Source organism: Mustelus asterias, chromosome 10 (assembly GCF_964213995.1).
Source record: "Mustelus asterias chromosome 10, sMusAst1.hap1.1, whole genome shotgun sequence".
NCBI classification, from domain to species: Eukaryota; Metazoa; Chordata; class Chondrichthyes; order Carcharhiniformes; family Triakidae; genus Mustelus; species Mustelus asterias.
This window is the reverse complement of record NC_135810.1, coordinates 55,436,413-55,463,207: the sequence shown is the minus strand read 5'-3', so window position 1 is coordinate 55,463,207 and position 26,795 is coordinate 55,436,413. Positions and strand designations below refer to the sequence as shown.

General features: G+C 41.1%; 2 protein-coding genes across 6 annotated transcripts in view; one reads left to right on the top strand and one right to left on the bottom strand.

Annotated features, from left to right (window-relative positions):
- The first annotated feature begins 9,883 nt into the window (after nucleotides 1-9,883).
- slc10a2 (solute carrier family 10 member 2) lies at nucleotides 9,884-23,417 on the top strand. Its single transcript, XM_078221737.1, has 6 exons — nucleotides 9,884-10,402; nucleotides 13,416-13,534; nucleotides 13,640-13,728; nucleotides 17,545-17,720; nucleotides 19,328-19,485; nucleotides 22,169-23,417. Exons 1-6 carry the CDS (start codon nucleotides 10,005-10,007, stop codon nucleotides 22,423-22,425), a joined length of 1,197 nt encoding a protein of 398 aa, XP_078077863.1. The 5' UTR covers nucleotides 9,884-10,004; the 3' UTR covers nucleotides 22,426-23,417.
- Nucleotides 22,143-26,795, bottom strand: part of rmp64 (ribonuclease MRP subunit p64) — a 19,217-nt gene continuing 14,564 nt past the window's right edge. For all 5 annotated transcript variants that reach the window (XM_078221729.1, XM_078221725.1, XM_078221728.1 and 2 more), the window contains 2 exons: nucleotides 26,306-26,547; nucleotides 22,143-24,566 (listed from right to left, as the gene is read on the bottom strand). In XM_078221729.1, the coding sequence (XP_078077855.1) occupies nucleotides 24,110-24,566; nucleotides 26,306-26,547 (699 nt within the window). In that variant the 3' untranslated portion in view covers nucleotides 22,143-24,109. The remainder of the gene's footprint in view (nucleotides 24,567-26,305; nucleotides 26,548-26,795) is intronic.

Here is a 26,795-nt window from a genome sequence, read left to right as displayed (position 1 = left end):
CAGGACTCCAGACAAACATTCCTTGAAAATCTGCCACCTTACTTCAGTACTTTTCCTCGAGATGTTTCCTCGACATGACATATGCACTCTACCATTCTTCAAAACATGACAATTGGCACAGTGCTGTAAGTGGGTATCAACCATTTTAATCCTATTTTGCAGCCTAGATATATCCTTTATCCCTAAAAACCTACATATGCATTTGTTTCCGGTGGTCCAGCTAGGTCAGTGTCTGATCCCTCTGACCAGCTGGTAGAGTTGTGTTCTTTTCTATTTGTTCTCAGGATGTGGGTGCTGTCAGAAAAGTTCTATTTATTGTCCCTCACTAGTTGTCTTAACAGAGGGAATCCCAGGAAGGTGAAAGAATGAAAAAGAAGAAGAAAGTGTGTGAATTGGAGATGTAGAGCCGTTCCCCTAATACTCCCCTGACGGCCAGAATTGAATGTGCTGTCAAAGTATTGTTAGTAAGTTGTTGGAGTTTATCCATTGATCGTACATACCACTCAAGTGGTAAGGTGTTGATCAAATGGACTGCTCTGTGTCAGATAGCACAGAATTGTGGTTGTGGTTACACATCCAGTAAGGTAGTTAGCAATCCATCACACTTTTTCATTACCCTAATAGACAACGGAAAGGATTTGAAGGGTCAGCAGGTGAGTTGATCAATACGAGAGATCCCAACCTCTTGTAGCCACATAGTTTGACACATCCAACTCGAATAAGCTTCTTGTTAATGAAGATTCCAGAGACAGCAGAGGACTCAACTCCACAATGGTGAATGTCAGAGGGTGATTTTCTTTTTCCGCTAATGTAAGCAGTCATTCAATCTCTCCAGAAACCTAGAGCAGAATACAAAGAATCACAAAGAAATTGCAACTTAGATACAGGCCCATCAGCCTAACAAGGTGTTTTTCTCCTCCACACAATTAACGGTCCTAATTTTGTATCCCCTGTTCCCATATTCATAATTCCTCCTTTATTTCTGTCAACTAGCTAACCTAATATAGCATGATATCTGCTTCAATCACTTACTCTGGTAACACATGCTACAGTCTCACACCCTCCATGTAATAACATTTCTCCTGCTCTGTGTCCTAGAGCTATTCATTCCAGAGCCTTCAGTCAATGGAAAGATTCTGTTCTCTTTACTACGCCCCATTCCTTCTTAATATTAAACAGCTCTAACAAATCACCCGATAATCTCCTCTGTGTAATGACTTCAATCAGGCTATTGAGGTTGGCCTATTGGAGTATGAACTCCCTGATTGAGGATTACAGGAAAAGAGTTCCCTGATTGAGGATCCAATTGATGGGCCAATCAGGGAGATTTTGCCTTGTACTTAACCGGGAGTTTCAGTTCCTCTGACACCCCCCAGAGGTAGACTGCTAACTCTCTGTGTACTGCTGTTAGAGTTGTAAATAAAGGGATTTTGGTGAAGGTACTTCTGCTTTTTTGTGAACTGTGTTCTGACAGAAACGCCAACATTTGCTTTGTATTTCTCTGTCCTCATACCAGGTATTATCCCAGTGAAATCAAAACAGGAAATGCTGGAATGACTCAGCAGATAAGGCAACATCTGTGGAGAGAGAGAGACACACACAGCGTGAACATTTTAGGTTAATGACCTTTCATCAGAATTGGTGAATTTGTATTGAATCACTTCTGTCATCTCAGATTCCTTCCTTTACTGTGGAACCCAAAAGCTCACACAATACTCCATTATACTGAGAACATAAAACAACCACTTATATTTATTTAGCACCTTTAGCAAAATAAAGCATCCCAAGATTTTACACAGGACCATTATAAAACAAAGTATGACACCGAACCATGAGATAGTAAGTCTGATGTAAAGTCGCCACAGTCCCAGATGACCATAGGCTGCTCTCCTCTTTGAGGGAGAGAGCTGATTGGTGGTGATTTAACCTGAGGATCACCGTACCCCAGGCAAGGGGCTAGGTTGAGAAGAGTGACCTTCATGAATAACCTCCGCAGGTACAGAAATTGAACCTGTGCTCTTGGGATCGATCTGTGTCACAAACCAGCTGGTGGAGTAATTAAATTTGGGGATGTGCAAGAAGACAGAATTAGATGAGCGCAGATATTTCACAGGGTTGGGAGGATAGAAGAGATTACAGAGATAGAGACAGGAAAGGCCACACAGGGATTTTAAAACAAGAATGGGAATTTTAATTCAAGAGATTGCTAAATGCAGGGGTGACAGGGGAATAGGACTTGATGTGAGTTTACAATGGGCACCTGAGTTTTGGATGACCTCAGGTTTACAGAGGGTAGAATGTGCGAGTTGGGCCTGGAGTGCTTTGGATAGTCAAGTGTAGAGATAAAGAGGTTATGAATGAGGGTTTCAGTAGTAGATGAGCTGAGACAGGTACAAAGTTGGGCAATGTTACAGAGATGGAAACAGGCGGTCTTTGCAATGGTACGAATATGTGATTGGCAGCTCATCTTGGGCTCAAAAACAATACCAATGTTTCGAACAGTGTCAGACTGTTGCCAGGGAGTGGGATGTTGTCAGTTTCTAGGGAACAGAGTTTGGTATGGGGACAGATAACAATGGCTTCAGCCTGCTCAATATGTAATTGGGGAAATTACTGCTCATCCAGTACTGGATGTTGGATAAGCAGCCTGATAATTTAGGAACAGTGGAGGAGTGGTAAGAAGTGATGGTGAATTAGAGCTGGGTGTCTTCAGTGCGCACTACTGCTGTGCTATCCAATAATGTTTCCGAGGGGCAGCATGTAGATAAGAAACAGAAGGGGACCGAGGATGGATCCTTGGTTTCATCTGGGTTCAGCATTAGATTTTGACTAATCTCTCTGGTGGTTTAATAGATTGGAAATACCAGAATTATCCATCCAAATCTATAATCTGTGGATTCAATCCCGCTGTTACTTTGTGGCTGTTCTCGCCCAATCTGTTAGGAGTTCGAATGAACTCTTTCCTACAACTACAAATGTGAAAAATGAATTTCAGGGAATCTCGGATTGAATATTAAATTCAAGTCCAAAGTAAATCTGAATGTTTGTCGACTGTCGGTGCAATACATGTGACCTACACTGAAGTACTCCTAACCTATCAACCATGAATGGGGAAAAAATTATCAAACTGAAGACATTGGTACATTGTGTGGTTATTACTTTACTGTCCCAACAGCTTTATCTTCTTGGTAATTGAACTCAGTTAGATGATATCACCTGGTAAATCATAACTAAGCTATAAAAATGCAATGCCAATCACACTTTACTGGTGTAACCCTTTAAGAACCGGCACGGTGGTACCATGGTTAGCACTGCTGCCTCACAGCGCTAGGGACCCAGATTCAATTCTGGCCTCGGGTCTGTATGGAGTTTGCACGTTCTCCCAGTGTCTCCGTGGGTTTCCTCTGGATGCTCCGGTTTCCTCCCACAGTCCAAAGGTGTGCGGGTTAGGTTGATTGGCCATGTTAAATTGACTCTAGTGTCAGGGGGATTAGCAGAGTAAATGTGTGAGGTTACGGGAATAGGGCCTGGGTGGGGTTGTGGTCGATACAGACTCGATAGGCCAAATGACCTCCTTCTGTACTGTAGGGATTCTATGATGAACCACAGTTAACATTTCTATACCAATTTCTTTAAATTATTTTATTGAGATTTAAAACTAAATGGAAATGTCTTGAAAATATCATAGTGATATTAATATAAAACATTCTGACAGGTTTATATGAAATTCCTTTGCCCAGCACTAAATAGACCCATTAGCACTAAACAGACCCATTAACCTATTAAATTATTTCAAGCCTTTGTTGGACTAGCAAAAAGAGAAGTTTCATGTAAACTTTATCTGGACTAATTGCTGCTGGTATGGAAAAAGATTACATCCTTTTATAACATTTCTGTGCTCTTTTTATTTAAGTTGGGCTGAAGAATTTCTTGAAATGGAAGCAAATGTGACTGAACCCCTATGAGGGGCAAGCATTGAGGTGTTTGCCCTCTGACAACAAATGAGCCAATTTAGGGAAAACTCAATGCTCAGTATGAGGCCATGACCTCCATTTGACCCCAATGTCAGGGTCCTGACCCAAAACCTAAAATCCTGCCTATAGTTTTTGATTCTGTAAAAAGTATTTGGTCTTTTAGTTTGGGAGTCGAGGGGCATTGCATATTATTGGTAAATTCACAACTGATTTTTGTTGCCTGCTTTCTGTTCTGTGTGGTTAGGGCGAAGTAGAAGGAATTAATATTTTGTTATCTGCATGGGAGGGGGTGCAGAGGAGATTCATCAGGATGCTGCCATTTAAGTTATGATGGGAGGCTGGATAGGCGTGGGTTGTTTTCGTTGGAGCAGGGAAGACTGAGGGGTGATCTGATCGAGGTGTACAAGATTGAGAGACATGGACAGAGTGGATAAGGAGCAGCTGTTCCCCTTAGTTGAAGGGTCAGTCACGAGGGGACAGGTTCAAGGTGTGGGGCAGGAGGTTTAGGGGGGATGTGAGGACAACCTTCTTACCTAGAGGGTGGTGACAGTGTGGAATGTGCTACCTGGGAGGATGGTAGAGGCGGATTACCTCACATCCTTTAAGAAGTACCTGGATGAACACTTGGCACGACATAACATTCAAGGCTATGGACCAAGTGCTGGTAAAGGGGATTAGGTGGAAGGTCAAGTGTTTCTCATGAGTCGGGGCAGACTCGATGGGCCAAAGGGCTGTATGATTCTATGATTCCGAGCCCCGGCACGTAACCAAGATATAAATACTTTACAAAACAATGGAAGTTTTACTTGTAGTCCCATCAGACAAATGTCAGTGAATGAACATTCAGAAGCGGCCATTATCCCTAATGCCTGGACCATTGGAAGAATAGTCTTCGTTTTATGAAAACAACCCAGAATGCCTCAGCTGGCAACCAAGCCAATCCTGAACAATATAACAAATTAAAAACTTGTTTCCCTGTCTTTAATAAAGGGTTTAATGTTCATTCACAATATCTTGATTTGTAATGAAATATTGCTTTTGTTCAGAGATGTAAAACTTCTGGACCTTGGATTGATCAATTCACACCATCATCCATATTTTCAGAAACAAATTTCTGATCTATGGTTTCTGTGTAAAAGTAACTTAAATACTGTGTTATTTTTTCTCAGAAAGTAGTTTACAAAATATATGCTAGGTTTAAATATTATATTGCTATTTTTCTCTGCTGTTTTAACTTGCTCAGTGTGTATTCTTTTGTTTATTTATAGCTAAAGACCAACATTGGAGCCACACAGGACAATTTAAGGATACCTCGCATTGCAAAACTGGCCAGGTGCAACAGTATTTCAAAGGAAGCTTTGCTCTAACACTGCCATTTTCAACTTCAATACTCCAACAAGCATTGTCTCAACCTCACACAGCTGGCCATGCGTTCAGCAGCTGGAAGGATCTCCTAACAGTGCTACTTAAAGGGATCATCATCTACTCTCGGACTGGTTGCTGGTTGATTTCTACTGGCTCTGGCTGAGTCAGTCAGTTTGATGGTTTGGACTGTCAGATGAATTTGAAGTTGACGGGATATGGTGACACATCGAGGATTCGGCTCAGGCCACTTCTTTCCAGTTATGGGTGCAGTGGATTCTCTCCACTTTGGCCGGTAGCGTGAGAGAGAATGAGGGGCCACACAGGCCTGCAGTCACTTAATGTTCATTCAAGCATGACATGGTCATCGGACACTCTGGGCCCAATTTTACCATTTTGATTCGAAGTGCTGAGCGGACTTGAATCTGGGAGTGTTTCAGATGACTTTTAGACCCATTTTCATGGGTCCATACGCACTCTGCCTGAAAAAATATCAGCAATTCTGAATCGTGCTGCAGAAGTCAGTGGCATGGGCTTAACACACCTGCAACGCTGCTGCTCCGATCGGAACCTTCAATTGCGCACACGCAGTAAAAAAAATTGAAAAGCGTTCCCCTGCCACATCGCTCCTGGGCCAGATAATTCCTCCCCCTGGCCCTCACAGACATTGTCCCACTCCCACAACATTACTGACCCCCTTATTCCCCCCACCTCCCTGCTACCCAGACCAATCGCAGCCCCCTACTCCCCTTCCCCCCACTGATCGTACACAGAGTGGCAGCAGACCCCACCTTCCCCCCCCCCATCGATCGCACACAGAGTGGCAGTGGACCCTTCCTGCCCCTGCCCCCCACCCCTCCAACCAGAGATCCATCTGCCCCGCCTCCCTTTCCCCCACCACAGAGCCATCTGACCTGCCATCCTCCCGCCCCACCAGAGAGCCATCTGACCTGCCACTCTCCCCCCCCACCAGAGAGTCATTTGACCCGCCTCCCTCTCCTCCCTCCCCCCCTCCCCCCCCCCCCACCACAGATCTGAGTCAGAGAGCAGCTAGAAGGTCAGAACTTACCTCCTCAGAAGCTGGAGCACCTGAGTCGGACCTCTGCAGACCATGTCTGTTTCGCGCCAAATCTGGATGGGCGAACGCGATGGTAAAAGAGGAATTTTGGGTGTGCAGCCCATTAAGTCAATTTAAATGCATGCAAATGCATTTAAATTGACATCACGCCTGTTTCAGGCGCAGTGCCGATAGCAGCCATTTAAGGCCCTTGGTAAAGGGGGAACGGGCGCGGAGGCGGGTGCAGATCGCGCTACTCACCTTGCGCCTGACTTTACCAAGTTTTCACGCCCAAAAATGAGCGCACCTTGATGGTAAAATCAGGCTCTCAGAGTCAGCAGTTTTTGAGTGGAGACCCCACCATCTGAAAAATTAAGGCCAATGAGAGAGAAGTGAGGGAGGATGAAGCATGAACACACCGCCACCTTTAATTGTTTCAGTCACGTGACTGTCCACGGCCTCGACAATAATGTTGACCGTGATCTCCTCCATCAAGGTGAGGACATGCAGCATTGCTGGTCCCCTGCTGTCTGTTGTGTCACCTTGTCCTGCAAGAGCGAGGGAGATATGTCAATGAATGTGGTGCAATGTGTTTGGGTGATGAGACTGAGATGGTTGAATAGCTGGCAGTGTGGGCAAATTCTGAGATGTGTGAAGCTTACAGCAATGCAAAGTGTGTGAGGGTGAAATGGCGCAAGAATGTGAAGCATGAGTCATGTTTGATAGAGAGTTGATGGGTGAGTGATATGGCTGTGATAAAGTGTGAGGTTCATAGTTTAATTCTAAGGATGTGGCATTTGAAGAGTAATTCACTGACCTTGACCACTCTTGTGAGGTCATTAACCTTCTTCCTGCACTGTGTCCATGGCCTCAGGGTTACACTACAGGCATTGACAGCAATATTATCTGCCTCTACAAAGTTGGTTTGGAGAACTTTGGAACCCCTGTTAGTAGAGGACCTCACTTCTCCTGTCCACCTCATTCACCAGAGCTGTGTCAGAAAACTGGAGCATGTTCTCTGCCCTATTGAAATATATTAAGTATTCTTGCCAGTCAGATACTCTTCCCAAGATACACTTCCTCCACCTGCCATAAGGTATCACCCCTTTAAGAGGCTTGGCTTGAAGAGTTGCCTTGAAAGAACTTGGGGCCCCTGCTAAAACTATGTTATTAGCTACTAGTAAAAAACAAAGCCAATCAACCTCGAGCATTGCTAAATCTCACTAACTGCAAGAAATTATAGAATCCATCATAGAATCCCGATCGTGCAGAAGCAGGCTATTCGGCCTATCAAGTCTGTACCAGCAACAATCCCACCCAGCCCCTAACCCTGTAACCACCTCCCCCCCCCCCCACCCCCCACCCCACACCAGAGCACCCAGAGAAAACCCACGCAGACACGGGGGAGAATGTGCAAACTCCATACAGACAGTGACCCAAGCTGGGAATTGAGCCGGGCCATTGGCACTGTGAGGTAGCAGTACTAACCACAGTGCCACCATGCCCGCCCCAAATATAATTCACATGAGGACCAATCTACTATAGAAGCAGCAAAATCATGAGAAACATCTTTGCCCAGAAGATTGGAACTCTCTCCCGCAGGGAGTGGTTAAAGTGAATAATATAGATGCATTTACAGGAAAGCAAGACAAGCATATCAGGGACATCAAGGAGAAGGGAATAGCATTTTATGGGGCAGGCAGGGAAGTGACTGCTGCCCCCCCAAACCTCCCCCCACCACCCCCTCCCCCCCCCCCCCCCCCCAGTTGGTAAAGAGTGGGACTCGCCCCTCACTTGGGAGGAGTTCCCACCCGTGGGAACTGTCAGCTAATCTGATTGTCTGGCAGCTCCATCACAGCTGGCAGTGCCAGAGCTCAGGAGTGGATGCTGGCGGGACTGCAGGAAGAAGGCCTAAGAGGTACACAGCTGCTCCAAGAAGCACAAACCCAGAGCTTTAGAGTAGACAGGGATCCCAGAGAGGAGAAAGAGGGGTTCTGTGGGCCGGTTCTGTCAGGCAGTTGGCAGGGAATCAGGGCGGGGGAGGAGGGGGCGGTGACATCTTGGGGATGCCTTCAATGCATGTAAGGCACTTCCAGAGTGAAGTATACCCCTACCTTCCCTCTTTCTTCATGTAGGCCTTTTGACTTGATTTGATTTGATTTATTATTGTTACATGTATTGGGATACAGTGAAAAGTATTGTTTCTTGTGAGCTGTTACAGACAGAACATACCATTCATAGAGTATATAGGGGAGAATGAAAGGAGAACTTGCAGAATATAGTGTTCTAGTTACAGATAGGGTGTAGAGAAAGATCAGCTTAATGTATGATAGGTCTATTCAAAGGTCCGATGGGAGCAGGGAAGAAGTTGTTCTTGAATCAGTTGGTATGTATTCTCAGGCTTTTGTATCTTTTTCCTGACGGAAGAAGGTGGCAGAGAGTATGGCCTGGGTATGCGGGGTCTTTGATTATGCTGACTGCTTTTCGGAGGCAGCTGAAAGTGTCGACGGAGTCAATGGATGGGAGGCTGGTTTGTGTGATGGACTTGGCTACGTTCGCAACCCTTTGTAGTTTTTTGTGGTCTTGGTCGGAGTAGGAGCCATACCAAGCTGTGAAGCATCCAGAAAGGATGCTTTCTATGGTGCATCTGTAAGTATTGGTGAGAGTTGTAGCGGACATGCTGAATTTCCTTGGCCTCCTGAGGAAGTAGAGGCACTGGTGGGCTTCCTTAACTATAGCGTCAGTGTGGAGGGGCCAGGACAAATTGTTGGTGACCTGGACACCTAGAAACTTGAATCTCTTGACCATTTCCACTTCATCACCCACTTCCACTTGATTTTGCATGCCAAACATGCTGTGGCATGGGCAGCATATTATTCAGGTCAATAGTGTTGGTAACAAGTCTAAATGACCTTTAATTATTTATCTACAAAGGGTGGGCAGGCTGTCTAGGGGTGTGCTTAGGGCTGGACAGGAAGGTGGCAGGTCAGACACCTGAACTATATTATGTGCCTCCCAGCTCACTAAAAACGCACCTGGTGGGAGCATGTAAAATCCAGCCCCGAGGGTTAAGGTGATAGATTTAAATGAGGAACAGTGGGATGTTTCTCCAGTTGAGCATAACCGCTGGCATTGACTGGATGAGTCTCATGGCCTGTTTCTGTGCCGTGTGTCCTACATAATCCTACGCAATTCAATAACATGTCCTGTAAATTAGAACATATTCTTAGATTCTGTACATTGCTCTAGTCCTGATATATAATAATCAGTCGTACATACGTAAGAAATACACTTTTGGGCAACAATAATGTTTGTACAATACTTTGAAGCTAAAATACATTATTCAAGAGGGTTAACAATATAATTTAACTCATAATGACTCTCATTTCTTTACACTGCCAATGACCAATCCTATAAAATATGAGTAGGTGTTTATGACGACTTTTATTACTGTCTTGACTATATTAAAGGCGAAAACACATTCAGCTCCTTCCCTTTATGCTGAGGATTCTGAGCTGATTGCCTCTGAACTCCTCACATCTTTCTGCTTCTCTCTTAAAGATTTATTTTGATAAGGACTGTGGACCTGAGAAGACAGAGAAGCTACGACTATGGAGACAGTCAGAAGCCTAAGAATGATTGATTCGGTCTGTCCTGAACATGCCACCAACTGCAATGATACATCCTGTCTGGTGCCTACTGACAATTTTAACCAGTCTATGAGCCTTATTTTAAGTTCTGTGCTGACAATCCTCTTGGCTTTGGTGATGTTTTCCATGGGTTGCAATGTCGAAGCAAAAAAGCTTTGGGGCCACATTAAGAAACCTTGGGGTATATGTGTGGGCTTCCTTTGCCAGTTTGGTATTATGCCCCTCACAGCCTTTCTGCTTTCAACGGCCTTTAGTATCCACCCTGTTCAAGCAGTTGCGGTATTAATAATGGGATGCTGTCCAGGTGGAACCGGTTCAAACATAATGACCTATTGGATGGATGGGGACATGGATCTGAGGTAAGTAGACGCTTTCACTCTGGTATTATCATGTTTTGTTTTTCCAATCAGACTAACTCTGCTCATGAGTAACCCATTTCATTGACTTGACGTTCTAAGCATAGTTTTGCTTTTCATATATTATTATTATTCAATGTAAGATTTACTTCTTCTGGAGGAGTTGTATTTTGTTAGATGTTGACACTACCAAGAAAACTGCCATAAAATCTAAATCTTTAAATCTTATCTCTTGTTCTGGTGCACATTGATAGACGCTAAATTGGTGTAAGTTGTTGGCAGCGTTGGCCACAGTGTTTTCAGCCTTGCAGACCTAGAACACATCAGGCAAGCCTTGCTGCCCCAGCATAAGCCAGCCCATGATTTTCTGTTCAGAGGATTGCAGGCTAGCAAGAGAGGAACTCTCAGCAAACATGCCAACTGCATCAGTTATATTTTACATACTTTTACATGTGTGAGCTGAACATACTTAATCATCATGACAATAAAGGTTTTATGCAGATTTATCCTAACCTTATACATATATCTCCAATATTTATTCTATTCAGTATTAGTCCTGCCTGTCATATGAACTGCTGATCATGACAATACAGATTGCCTAAGCATTAAACCTCAGGGAGGTGCATTTGTGGAGGACAAATTTAACTCACATGCAGATTGAACAGATAGCATATAAAGCTTCATTTCTAATTAAATGGTCAAATATAAATTACTTTAATTGGTTATAATATTTATTTAAAGAAATATGCAGTAAAAATAAAAAAAGATAATCTGAACTTCCTTATTATTTATCTGCCTGTGTTATGTGACACAGATCAGAATTCTCTTTACATCCTTCCTCTGCTAAAGGCTCATTCTAAGACACAGTTTCACATCCACTGGTGTCCTTCAGAGCCTTATGCAATCTTCATTCCTCTGTCTCCACAGCGTTAACAGTGATTCACAGCCAAGCTCCAACCTGCATCTGACATCCACACCATCAAATTTTCTAGCAGGTGTCACTGAACAATAAGCAACAGAAGGAATATTTCCTTTGCCTGCAAATTAAAACCAAATATAGTTGCAACAAAAACAGAAAATGCTGGAAAATCTCAGCAGGTCTGACAGCTTCTGTGGGGAGAAAATAGAGTCAACATTTTGAGTTTAGATGACGCTTTGTGATGAAGGGTCATCTACACTCGAAACGTTGGCTCTATTCTCTTCCCACAGATGTTGTCAGACCTGCTGAGATTTTCCAGCATTTTCTGTTTTTGTTTCAGTTTCCAGCATCCGCAGTACTCTGCTTTTAACCAAATATAGTTGGTTATTTCTGAAGCAAATAGAGGTGGATACCAATCTGTTCATCCAACCCACCCTGCTTTGTTTGCCATGGCAACCAAATGGGGCAAATTTTCAATTTGCCACTGGGATCTGAAACTGACATTGCAAATCAGCCACTCAATAAACAGAAATACAAATTGGGTTGCTTCTGTAATGAAGAGGTGATCCATATTTCTGGCTTTATGTCCAGTAAGCATATTTCAAATCAACCCCAGCATTTTTGAATTCGAATTGCTAACTTTTCTTCATATCCTTATTTGCCATGTATATATTTAAACTTCATTTCAACACTGCAATACATTCTATATCCATTCTTTTCTGAGGGCAATGCATTCTATATTCTCAGAATATTTTGATTAGCTTTCTGTATCTGTCTGGCTTTAATTCTAATTCCAAGATTATGACTGTGTAAATTCTATTCTTATGGAGTCCGGCCAAATGTTTTGATGCAAGTGTTCTCTCCTTTATAATGTATGGACCTGCCATATGTTTCCAACATTTTCTCCTTCATTTCAGATTTTCAGTCTATGAAATCATTTATATTTGTATTAAATTCCAGTTACTATTTGGCCATGTGTTGAGAGGAGTCATCCAGATCCGGCCAACGTTTTATGTCCCCTTACTATTTTAACAAAAATATGCATCTTTGAAGCAGTAAGAAGGTTCCAAGTGGCACTGAAATGTTTAAATAATTATAAATAATAGTCTGTCGGTTAAAGAGCAGATAAGATTTTTACGCTATTTCAGTTATTTCCCAATGGTGATATTTAAATAAGTTGCCATTATGTGTAACTTATCTTCATAACATCATGATTATTCAGTCACACTGAGCAATTGTGGGGGGAAATTTAAGCACCATTACTGTTTAAAATCAGTGACAGGCTAGATACAAAAAGAGTAAAATTAGTCAGCAGTAATAATACAAATTGGGGGTTAACATGTCAGCAGCTGGTTTTAAATCTTGCATGAAAATAAAATCAGATTTTATTTTCACGTAGAAACAATCTGCCGAGCTGTTATTATCCAATCTGCTCTCCCGCAAAGATCAATTTCACCTCCAAAGAGTATCTCAGTCTTGTTAGGAAGATATTGTTAGCAATTAAAATGCGTGGTGAACGATGAAATTCCACTTACTAATTTAGTTACCACCAAGAGCCACTTTTCAGAGGAATGGTTAACACTTTGTATTATTTTCCTGTCTGTTATTTCAGACTAAACAGATTGACACGGACATTTTAAAAATTATGTTAACCTGCGCATCAAAAACTGCACACAAAAAAATTAAATCTAAATAGTGATCTGCCCTGGCCTGTGGAAGCTGCAGGATTGGCTCAACGACGTTTAATTTTGTTATCTGAAATTGTCTAACTGTAACTTACTTAGAGCAGAAGATTTAAGAAGTTTTAATAGCTGTGCAATTAAATATTGTTAGAAACTCAATCTTCAGTGAAGCACTGTTCAATCATTTCTTTTTATTTACAATCGGAGCTCGAACAAGCACAGCCTACATTTTATTAGCAAATTCAAACTGGAAACAGTGCTTGTTTGTTATAACCCCACTAAACATTTTTCTGCTCAATTACTACAATACAATTTTAAAGGCTAAGAACTTATTTTGCTGTTTAGTTTTGCTTTCCACATTTAATTAAACATATTTTTGCTTTCCACATTTATTTAAACATATTTTTGCTTTCAGTGTAAGTATGACAACGTGTTCCACAATACTGGGGATGGGAATGATGCCTCTTTGCCTCTTCATCTACACTAAAACCTGGGTTGACACAGATACCATCCAGATCCCTTATGACAGCATAGGTAATTTGTGAACACCACATTTCACAATAATTGTCAGAACATGAGTCTATATTTTCATATGTTCAGTTATGGGAAATGTATAAATCTGAACCTTATGTATTCTAGGCATCACCCTGGCAAGCCTCCTAATTCCTGTTGCTGCTGGGGTTTATGTGAACTATAAATGGCCAGAAAAGGCCAGGCTCATACTGAAGGTAAGCAACTTCAAACAGTATTCAAACTAGAGAAATATTTAAGAGAGCTTAGAATTTCTCTGGGACTTCTCCAAATTATCTGCTAAAACTGCAGATGTGCGGGAGAACCTCTTTAGTTTTGATCATGGAATGTGGGCGTCGCTGGCTGGGGCAGCATTCATTGCTCATCCCTGAGGGCAATTAAGAGTTAACCACACTGCTGGAATAATTGATGTTTATGTGTTCACTTTGAGATTTCCAGTGATCTTTTTCCAAGTGGTTGAGGGCAGCGCGGTGGCACAGTGGTTAGCACTGCTGCCTCACAGCGCCAGTGACTCGGTTCAATTCTAGCCATGGCTGACTGTTTGTATGGAGTTTGCACATTCTCCCCGTGTGTGCGTGGGTTTCCTCTGGGTGCTCCAGTTTCCTTCCACAGTCCAAAGATTTGCTGGTTAGGTGGATTGGCCATGCTAAATTGCACCTTAGCGTCGGAAGGGGGTGAGCAGAATAAATACATGGGGTTACGGGGATAGGGCTGGGTGGGATCCTCTGTTGGAGAGTCAGTGCAGATTTGATGGGCCAAATGGCCTCTTTCTGCACTGTAGGGATTCTATAATTCTATGACTGATGGATTAGATATAAGAACTTACAATTGGTTAAGGACAATGCAGACCTAAAAATGGGTAACTTAAACTTTATTATTAGTTTGTGTCAAGCCAACTTCTTTATTTCAATGCACACAGCTAGCATTCTGATATTGACACAGAGACTGAAACTGTGCAAGAACTACTTCCCCTAGTATTGCAGCCCAAATAAACACAGCCATTAAGAAATTAAATGGAGCTGAAATTATTTCCAGCAAGGTAGCTAGATCATTCAGCAAGGCTTACTTCATGGTTCACTGCTGACCACAAACCCTAGGCTGCTAAGTCCATTAGACCTCACAGGCGTTTTTCTTCTTTTCAGCATAAATTCAGTTTATTTCAGTTAACATATCTGGAATGAATTTTGAAAGAGTGAGGGACATAGAATTCCCATTATTATCCAAATATAACTTCCATGGAAATGTCATAAAATGCCAGCTTTTTATGGCATTTCTGCCCATTTTCTTTAAAAGGGCAACTCCACAAAGATTCAACCCAATGAACATGATTCCCAAGACTATAAAAATGTTGCATTAAAATAAATAAAAATTGCTTAATTAATGATTTACACAAGGTGAAGTAGAAGGTACTTGTCTTAAAATTACACATGCAACTTTTCCCAGTCTCCTGATGTTAGCCCCAAGGCTGGCTGACTAAAATCAGCTATTTATGCTGTTTATCTGTACCTTTCTCGAGCCCAAAGATGTGGCATGAGAATTACTGTATTACAGGGCCATAATCCACACCTTCCCATAGAACACTAGAGACTTGAGTCTTCAGAAAATTGAGTTTTGAAAGTTGAGAGAGACTTTCTATATACAGGAATAGATCCTGGAAGACTATCCTTCTAGTATAGCAATTTTGCCAGACAGCTGATCCAACAGAACAGTGCCAACAATAAAATCAGAAAATGCTGAAAAAACTCAGCAGGTTTAACAGCATCTGTGGAGAGAGAAACTGAGTTAACGTTTCAAGTTGGTGTGATGCTTCTTCTGAATAAATCAAATGGATGTGAATTCTGTTTACCCTGTTACCTCTGTTTCCCATTCCACAGACGTTGCCAGATTTGATGAGCATTTTCTGTTTTTATTTCAGATTTCCTACCTCCGCAATATTTTGCTTTTATACCAATGGGTTCCTATTGTGCTACTCCTCCAATGTTGTAGTATTTAAATAGAAACTTTCCATCCCCATATTTGAGATCAGTCCAGGCTCCAGTATTGTTAATTTAATATCAGAGACAGCCCAAAGGATAAAAACAAAGAAAGGAAATTTTAAAACAGCAACAGGCCAGTATCTGCAGCAGCTGGTCATCTTATAGAATGTCTGGTTAGTTATATATATATTCCCTCAGCCTTCAGCTCAATTTCTTCTCCCCTATAAATTGTTGGAAGTGCGAGCTGATAGCGGCAAGGCCAGGACAGGAAAACATCAGCACCGTGGTGAAGGGTTGTACCAATAGGACATCTCCTGAGGGCTGAGAGGTGAATTAAAATGAGTGAATTCACTTTAAAATGTAATGAAGGGCATCAGGTATAGAAAGATCAATAAGATGAAGGAAAGAAATATTGGATTTTTTGGTGTGAAAAAAAGTTAGATAGAAAAAGAAAATTTATCACCTTGAAAGTTTCCAACTACAATTCATTATGTAAAGAAACAAGGCTCCACAATTTCAATTTTCACTTTCTGGGCAGGGAGATTGACTGGCAGTCATTCATAATTATCATATTGTTAAAAGGGTACTTGCATTATTAATTACTAGACTTAACTTACTGTGGCAAATTTAATGCTAAATTGTGAAAATGCACCAACTTCAAGAAACCTTTTGGCGGTTAAGGGCATAATGTTTTTGTGAAGCTAACAGCAAAGTGACAGAAATTATCAAACCATTTATGGCGATTCACAATTCACCAGGTATTCCTCCCTCACCACAAGTTGTTATCTGATTTGCACGTTAATGATGAATGGCTCTGTCATTTACACGGCATTATTCTTTCAATAAATTCTGTCCCAATATCATGACAGTGGAGTAACAGCTGATTGAAATCTGAAAAAGCAGAAACAAGAAGACAGGAAATTTGGAAAATAAAAACCACCAAAAGTTTGGCAATTATTTTATGAGAGTTCTAGAATTTTTCAGGGTGATTTTCAGCATGATTTTGAGTAGTTGCTTTATATGGCGAACGCTTCTTTGGATAACATTCTAACTTCTATTATTGGTGGGAAGCTTCTCAATGAAAACTGCAGGCACACATTGCCCACAACTTCATGACAATTTAAACCTGTCCAACTAAGCAATATCAGCAGCTCTCCCCAGCAACAAGGGACACAGTGGCACAGTGTTCAGCACTGCTGTCTTACAGTGCCAGGGACCCCAGGTTCAATTCCCAGCTTGGGTCACTGTGTGTGTGGAGTCTGCACGTTCTCCCCATGTCTGCATGGGTTTCCTCTGGGTGCTCTGGTTTCCTCCCACAGTCCGAAAAACATGGTTAGGTGCATTGGCTATGCTAAATTCCCTCTTAGTGTACCCAAACAGGTGCCGGAATGTGGCGACTAGGGGATTTTCACAGTAACTTCATTGCTAATGTAAGCCTACTTGTGACACTAATAAATAAACTTTTAAACGAGAGAAAATGGTTCTTCATATGTGGTGATTCATTTTGTCATATTTTACTTGAAAGTTTGAGAGACTGATTTGTAATCGTGGCCAAAGATCAAATGTATGTGGATATTTATTGAAATTTAGACAAAAAGACAGAAATAAATTATCAACGGTCTTCATTATTTTTATGAGCTAACTTGCCAGTAGAATATCCATGTATGAAAACCGCCACCACTTATTTTGAAATATATTATTCACAGGACAGTGGTAATCTGTCCGTATTTGTATGAAACTTAATACCAATGCTGATCCTGCCCGTCAGTGACACTTCTCACTCAGGTCTCAATGTGATACAATATTCAGAAAGCAATTGTCCACTTGTTAAAATCTGAGCATTTTACTGCTTTAATTGGATGGAAATTGCATGGATATTTAATGGAAATAAACCACAGGATTATGGGGTGGAAGCGGAATGGGGCCGACTGGATTGCTCTACAGAGAGCAGGTGTGGACTCAATGGGCTAAATGGCCTCATTCTTTGCCATGGTGACTCTGAATTTTCTGATTTCAAAATAAATCTTTTCTCCTTAGATTGGCTCTATTACTGGAATATTCCTCATAGTTGGTATAGCTGTGACTGGAGCCCTCCTGTACAGAGGGTCCTGGGTAACATCTCCTTCCCTGTGGATCATTGGAACAATCTATCCAGCTATTGGATATACTCTAGGATTTATTTTGGCTCGTATTGCTGGTCAGCCTTGGTTCAGGTACAGATTTTTTGTACAATCATAAATGAAATATTGTTACATGATATAAAATGTGATACAGTTTTTCAGAGAAGAAACACAAACTGAAGCAGCTGGGAAGACACTCACAGCAGAGAACAAGCAATGAATATTGCAGGCTCATAAATATTTGGAAAAATAAGTGACGAACATGTCTCTTTAGAACCAGAAATAGGGAGCTCGGAGGCAAAAGCAGACCAACACACACACAGACAGGAAGTGATGGGCCTGATTTTAACTCTGTATAAGTGAATGGGTCTTGACTGAGTTAAAATCTGACCTGAAGTATCAGTGGTGGCTGGATGATCTCAGTTGAATAATGGCTACAAACATGAGAAACACGATAGAACCATTGGGTGACAAATTGAGTTTGTTGGCACTTGTTTGTTTGGAGCTACGAGTGTCCCTAGAGTTCCAAACTGCATCTTCAGCCCACATGTGTAATTAAAGGAAGAATCGTGCCAGGTGCCACATTGAACAAAGAACAATACAGCACAGGAACAGGCCCTTCGGCCCTCCAAGCCCGCGCCGCTTCCTGGTCCAAACTAGACCATTCTTTTGTATCCCTCCATTCCCACTCCGTTCATATGGCTGTCTAGATAAGTCTTAAACGTTCCCAGCGTGTCCGCCTCCACCACCTTGCCTGGCAGCGCATTCCAGGCCCCCACCACCCTGCTCCACCTCATTCTCTTTTTCTGGTTCTGCTAAGAGACTTGTTATACATCTCTTTTTGCAGTTCTGAAGGTACGAGCCTAGAAAATAGATTGCCTACTCTTTCTGTGTTTTCATTTCACATTTCCAAATTGGCAATATTTGCTATTTATTTTTCAGAGGCAAATTCAGGATTCGTAGTTAGATATAATTATCAAAATAAAAGCAAGTTACTGTGGATGCTGGAATCTGAAACCAAAAGAGAAAATGCCTTTTAGCTTTGACAAAGGGTCATCTGGACTCGAAACGTCAGCTCTTTCCTCTCCTTACAGATGCTGCCAGACCTGCTGAGATTTTCCAGCGTTTTCACTTTGGTTTATAATTACCAAAAACTAGCCAAAACAAATTCTAATTTTTAAACTTATTGCTAAGTTATTCCTCTGATGAAATCTTCAGTCAAAATTACTGAACATAGTGTATAATCTTGCAGCCGAATGCTAACTTGCTACTTAAAAGTCAACAGTTCATTATCTAATTAGCATGCTTATGATCCTCGTCACAATAAATGCTTAATTTTAATGGTTATATGATCCAATAACAAGGGAATGTTTGTGTTTTTAATGATTTTTTGGTTTGTATTTGTTCATGTACACTTAACATAGGTTTGTCAAACCAGTATACAGTTCTAACTTCATTTTATATGTATCATATTTAACAAAAACAGAAAATAGAAACAAATTAAGCAGTTGAACTGAAAAATTGTTTTTCAAAGTAATCTAAAACTACCTTCCTGATAGATGTTATCACTCAACTCAATTTAAGGGAGCAAAGCTCTTAACACATTCCTTCATTCTGTAAACTCAGTGCAGTGTTAGGTATTATCTTGTTAGTCTTTCCAGCATCTTAAAATCAACATTAAAATTTTCTTTATCTTGCAGGTGTCGTACTGTAGCTTTAGAGACTGGTGCACAGAACACTCAGCTCTGCACAACCATTGTCCAGCTCTCCTTTACACCTGAACAACTTGTGCGCATGTTCACGTTTCCACTCATCTACAGTGTTTTTCAAATTTTGTTTGCAGCTATAATGATTGGATGTAAGTTTTTGGTTTTTCCTTTGTCTTCAATAAGACCATCAAATAGAATTAAAACACACTGGGAACAAGCATATTAGACATACCTGCACTTGGCAAGGATAATACAGAAGAAAATATTTCAGTTTCCCATTTGGACAAACATTGGGCAAACCAAAGCTGTACAGACCAAGACAGTTTGTATTTGCATTAAATTACATATGGCATGGAGGTAGTGATTAGCACTGTTGCCTCACAGCTCCAGTGACCTGGTTTCGATTCCGGGCTTGGGTCACTGGCTATGGGGAGTTTGCACGTTCTCCGCGTCTGCGTGGATTTCCTCCAGGTGCTCCGGTTTCCTCCCACAGTCCAAAGATGTGCGGGTTATGTGCATGGGCTATGCTAAATTGCCCTAGCGTCCCGGGATGCGTAGGTTAGAGGGATTAATAGGGTAAATATGCATGGGATTGCAGGGATGCGACCTGGGTGGGGTTGTTGCCGGTGCGGACTCGATGGGCCGAGTGGCCTCCTTCTGCACTGGGAGGTTCTATGAATTGGAACCACTGTCCTTGCGCAGAGAGTAAAGTTATGAGAAGGATTTAAATTAATAAAGCATGATGGAATGACAAAAGGCAGATTCAGAATGAGAGAGAAGTGAAGGAAACTGCACATTATAGCGTGGAGCAGGAACTGGTAGATAACAGGGTATTTGTTAGCTTTTAGTTCCTTAGGTTTTGCTATGGTATGTAATTTACAAAGGTTCACTAGATTGGTCCCTGGGACAAGAGGGTTGTCCTATGATGAGAGGCTGAGTAAATTGTGTCTATATTCTCTGGAGTTTAGAAGAATGAAAGGTGATCTCATTGAAACATTCAAGATTCTGAACAGACTTTCTAGAGTTCTAAGTTGTTTCCCTTGGTTAGGGGAACTTAGAACACAGGGACACAATTTCAGGTGAGGAGTCATTTAGGACTGAGTTAAGAAGAAATTTCTTCGCTCAGAAGGTTGGGAATCTTTAGAATTGTCAGCTCCAGAGTTGCGGATGCTCCATCATTGATTGTATTAAAGGCAAAATTAGTAGGGTTTTTTGGTCTCTCAGGAAATCAAGGATATGGGCAGCAGGCTGGAAAGTAGAGTTGATTCAGATCAACTACGGTTGTTTGAATGGCAGAGCAGGCTTGAAGGGTTGTACAGTCTACTCCTGCATCTACTTATGTTCTTATATATTTGCAGCAAACAGGTGATAAAGGAAATCATTGAAGCATTGAGAAAACTTAAAATGCGAACATGGGCTAGAAAGTAAATCTTTTTGTTTCACTCTCTCGCACAGAAGTTGCACTGGAGCAGGGAGCTAGGGCACTAAGAAAAATAGAAAATTTACACGTTGCAGTTATTAATAGACTTCAGTAGCTAACAGAAGACAAGGCATCGGATCCAGATGGACATCATATGGGAGTACTTAAAATGATTACTGAATTCAATCACATTATTGCCACTTGGAAATTATTAGAAATGAGAGTAGTGTGATCAAGGATTGAAAAAAAAAAGCAAACACACCAATCTTCAGAAAGAAAGGACCATGTGTTAATGAGAAACCTACAGGCCAGTCAGCCTGTCATCTGTTGAATAGTAGTAGTCTTTTGAAAGAGGGTAATGGTAAGGAGGAGGGACTGCTGTACAAATTTACTAGTATTCCAACCTTACTTCACCTTTAAAGTGGCTATGATAGCTCCAAAAATGCTAATGCCTACTGTTCACATAATGCAGCAATATAGGCCCTGTTAACCTCTGTTCCTAACCAGACTGAAATATTCAGGGTCAACTCATTACATCTTTGGGAATGTATTGGTGCATCTTTGTGACATGGCAGGGGAGATGAGGACAGAATATGTGATAGGGATGGGGAGGTATTGGTGGTGACATGTTGTTGCTGCTAAAATGCAAACTGTACAGATGATTAGCTCTAACAAATTACCAACTGTAGTTTTGGAATTCTCCAGCCCGATTCTGTTTGAAGGTTATGGTGGACTCCACATTTGCCCTTATATAGTGATTCAGACACAATATTCATCCAAGTGTTAAAATCGCCAGTCAAATAGGAGTTAGAAGCAGCAAAAATGCCACCACGGAAAAATTCTCCCTTCAACCCTGTTGCCTTTAATGTTGCAATCCATGTTTGGGGTGGACAGAAGTTACATCTGCTTCAGGCCTCATTAGATACTGACAACAGGGACCAGGCCTTCTCAGGTCACTGACCTGATCATCCTACTTCCCTGCTGCCTTCCAGATTAATTTCCTTCATGAATAAGCCTCAGGCCCTTTCCTGACCTACTGGCTTTTAATTCCCTGGCATGCACCCTCCCTTAAAATTTGCCATTCTTATGGGTCTTTCTGTTGCCCATCCCTCATTTCTTACACATCGCCTGCTTGTGCCTTCAGGCATTTCCACAATATCTTTGGCACTTGAAATCCAAATTCCTCTGCCTTTCCCCATCTATTAGGGTGCTCCTTAAAACCCACTTTGTTGAGCATGTACCTCCTCCAATGATATGGTGTCCATTCTTGTCCAATAATGCCTGTGAAGTTATAAACTATGTTAAATGTGCTATATAAATGCAAAATGGTATTATGAAGCATATGTTGCTGCTAATATTCACAATTTTAGCAAACACACTGAAAGTCTAAGCATTTTATGTATTTTACTCAGTGTATCAACTTTACAAACGATATGGCAAGAGCAGCACAGATAATGCTTCAGAACATGCAAATGATGAAGAGAAATCTATTCCAGCCGATGCTTTAACGAATGGAGGATTTCAAACAGATGAAAAAGTACCAGTTGATGTCTTAACAAATGGGGCCCCCCATTTGGAAGTGAAACACCCCAATGGCATCTTGAAGGGGGGGCTCGGAGCAGAGGAGAAGCCACCAAGTTATGTCCTGGACACAAGTACAAACCTATAAAAGATTTTGCTCAATGTGTTCATATGTTATGTAATATTGTTGACAAGGTCATTTGGGTTTTACCTTTACACATGTCAATGGATTCTTTTTTTGCAAAAACTTAACAAAACCCGTACCTGTACCGTGTCCTCCTTTTTGTAACTTCCCTTTGTCATTTTGTGTACAAGAGGGAAGAGTGGAACTGGAAACACTTTCCAGTAGATCTCAAAAATGTGGTGTGACCCTGGCCAACCTAATGCACTTAAGAACCCTACCTCCCAAACTATTGCCACTTCCTGATCAGTCATCATATCCAAGCACTTCTATTACTTTCCATGAATTAGCATAATGGTGTAGAAAAGGAAGGAAAAATGTCACAAGTAAAAAAGGAGAGAGGAAACAGAATGGAAGGAGAAAGCTAAATGAACAAGAATGATGGTTGTCCCCTTTATAGTTACCAGTGTTCTAAGTCAGTGGGTCATAATACACTAGAGAATGATTCTCCAGGACACAACCAAAACATGTTCGAGAACCATTCACTAACTTCATGAAGATTAATGCAGTTCCATCAGCAATATTTGACCATACGGAGGTAATTGTGACCGCCTCCTGTCTCTCATTTTGTTTTAAAAATTACATGCATTTATGTTTTATTTAAATGGTAAAGATGTATAATTTATCAAATCTTGCATAGATATTTATTATGAAAATTCCAACCTATTGTGCCATTACATGATCAATTCTTGCAGTGTAATTTTCAAAAGCTGGACAAAATAAAGGGGGGAATAATAGCGCTGTGATATAAAAGCTGCTGATTTCACTATATATAACATCACAATGCTAGCTCCCCGCTCCTGACTGAGAGAAGTACACAGGAACTACTGGGAACTGGTGAAAAATCTGAATTTACACCAGTGCTGAAATAGCATTACTGATTGTCATGGTGAATTTAAAACATATCAAAAAGTTTGTACACTTTGGAGCTTAATGATTAAATCAAGAAATATGATCACAATGCTGTTTTTATTACTCAGCCTCACATGAAATTACAAATATATGAAATACTGCACGGTAATAAAATCAACTTAAATAAAATAAGTGTGCAGAACAGCTAGGTAATGGTCCATTGTGTGTGGTAGAAAACTATCTTTGCAGTAGTAATTAGGAGAAAAAACTGCTCCGAAGATGCCTTTCCAAATTTATATCAATCATGTGTATTTCTTTTAAATGGTGATTTTAGAAATTCAAACTAAATAGCAAGAGTTGATGAACAGAAATGAACTAATTTTCATCAGGGGAGAAAAGATTTTGAGGGATATGGCCCAGCTCTTGAAAATGTAACAATAAATGCCAGAGGTATAACAAACTAGGAAAAATTATAACTACAACTGCAAATTCCAGGAGATATGAATGTAAAGCTGAAAACCAGCAAGAAAATAGGATTTATTTCTTCCCTTTTACCACCTTAACATACCCTCAAACAGTTTTAGGAGAGAAAATACATAGAGCCACATTCTTGGTCCTTTCATAAATGACCAGAAACCTGGTTCTAAAATTATTAAAATAGAAGTCAAAGTGGCACAAGTATAAGGCAACACTTAAATTATGCATTTTTTTTCAAATTCATGCCAAGAGAAATGTACTTCTCCAAGTTTGTTTGGATTGTCAAATATTTCACTTGCAGTGGTTTTTAAATTTCAAGGAACTATATACCAATTGATGCAAAAATGTCATCAATATCATCGTCCATCTTGGGCAGAACTGCTGAACCTCCTCCCACAGAACCCAGTGGAGGTGCCATATTTTTGAGATTCTGATACAAACCATTGTTTCCAGCAAGTTCAGCAGACATGTCTCCAGTAACACACAGTCTCTTTATGGCAGCTTGTGCATCAAATGCAAAACGTGGAGCAGTATGTAATGTCCTTTTGCTTCTGTTCTTTGCATAACGTCTAACCCTTGTCCACTTCTTCCCGAGTGCGGACTTCTTTATCCTTGGCAATATCTTGTATAATTTTGATTGTCTCATCTTATAGTTCTGGAGAAGGGTCACTGTGCTCTTGCATTTTTCAAACATTTTATCTTGATGCAATTTTCCCCGGGACTTTTCAGTGAGATATCTGCAGATGGCCATTTTTATGAAATGGAACTTCTTTGGAAAACTATATTGTTAAGTGAAAAGAAATACAGTCATTGTTACTATTCAGCTTTTATGAGATTTATAATTTACTGTTATTTTCATTCAGTTAATACACCATTTTCACCTCTGGCTTGGGTTTGAATCTAGTTTCAGTCTCTATGATTCATTCTTCATACTGCTGAAAGTTTTAAATGTAATAGAATAGACCTTGAAGCCCATAACACTATGGAAGAAAACCGTCTTCATTTCAGTAGTGTAAGGCCAGAAGGGTGGCTAACGTGGGAAATGGAAAAGGCACTCAGGTGCAATGGTGGCTGGGTGAGATGGGAAATTTAATATGGTCTTGAGCTACAACATACTTGTCAGGGATGAACATGTGACAAACTTTCAGAACAAGCAGCATTTCCTTCCCTTCCACCCCTTCGAGAAAGCACAACTATTATAGAAGAGATAGTGAATACCCACATTCAACAAGTGAGAACGACTTGACAACTTGTAAGTAATAAGCGTGAGCAAATTCTATTTTGAGAAAGGAGCACTGCATTATTCCCAGCGGTGTTCTGATTAAATAATTAACAATTAATATGTTTTTATAGTTACAAGAATCATAGAATTCCTACAGTGCAGAAGGTGGCCATTCGGCCCATCGAGTCTGCACCGACCACAATCCCAGCCAGGCCCTATCCCTGTAACCCCACATATTTACTCTGCTAATCCCCCTGACACTAGGGTCAATTTAACATGGCCAATCCACCTAACCCGCACATCTTTGGACTGTGGAAGGAAACTGGAGCACCCGGAGGAAACCCACGCAGACTCGGGGAGAATATGCAAACTCCACACAGACAGTGACCCGAGGCCTGAATTGAGCCCGGGTCCCGGGTCCCGGGCGCTGTGAGGCAGCAGTGCTACCCACTGTGCCACCCAACAAGCAAAGGAGAATGACACAATGTTCCACAGACATAAACGTTGTTCAATCCTCCCAGAAATGATTGTCCAACACCATGAGTAGTTCCTTGAAGATTAATTGCTAAAATCACATGATCGCCATCTCATTTCAAATAGAAATTACACACTATTATGTTTTGTTATTGCTTTATTCGCATCACAACTATATAGAAATTTTCTTTTAGTTTCAAACAAACCACAAATATAAATCTAATACTTTAGTCAGAAATACTACCCAGATTACTTGCAGATTTCTTTACTGTTTTCAATGCACGTGTTTTACCCATCCTGTCTTTTTTTAAATTTTGATTTGATTTTGATTGCAAAGTATGATTAACAGGATGTTAAAACTGTAGGTTCTGTGGATTATATGCAAAATAGTTTCCTACCTCACAAATGGGGCAGCACGGTGGCTAGCACTGATGCCCAACAGTGCCAGTGCCGGGTTCAATTCCCGCCTCGGGTCACTGTCTGTGTGCAGTTTGCACATTCTCCCCATGTCTGCGCAGGTTTCCTCCGGGTGCTCCGGTTTCCCCCCCACAGTCCAAAGATGTGCAGGTTAGGTTGATTGGCCATGGTAAATTGACCCTAGTGTCAGGGGGATTAGCAGTATAAATATGCGGGGTTACGGGAATAGGTCATGGGTGGGATTGTGCTCGGTGCAGTCTTGGTTGGTCGAATGGCCTCCTTCTGCATGTAGGGCTTCTATGAAAAGGGACTAGCTTTTCTGGGCACCTACAACTTTGTTTCACCACCAGAACACTAAGAATTTATTTTCCTTTTCTCCAACCCTCTCCCATTGACTATACATACCTGTAGCCAAGAGCTTCCACCATTCCAAGTCTTTGACATCTGAGAAACTGATTTCCTAAATAGCAGGTTCCATGTTTTAGTTTTCTGCGCCTAAACCAATGGAATATTGTCTGGAGCTCCCTACACAGTACACTGAAAGTCTGTGTTGCACCAATCCTTCTCACAAACTCGTCCAGCAAAGGATGTAGTTGCTTATTTTTCTTCAAACTGCAGTTAAATTCCTTCACAAACTTCTCAATATTCTGCAAAAACAAAACGAGTTTTTTTAAAACAAATGATGGTAGCTAAATAAGAGATATATATTATCTTGTACAATTATAGCACTAAAAAGCAAAACACTGCAGATGCTGGTAACCTGAAATAAAAACTGAAAATGCCGGAAATACTCAGCAGGTTAGGGAGCATCTGCAGAGAGAAACCATGTCAATGTTTCAGGTCAATGATCTTTTACAAAATTAAGAAAAGTTAGAAGTGTAACAGGTTTCAAGCA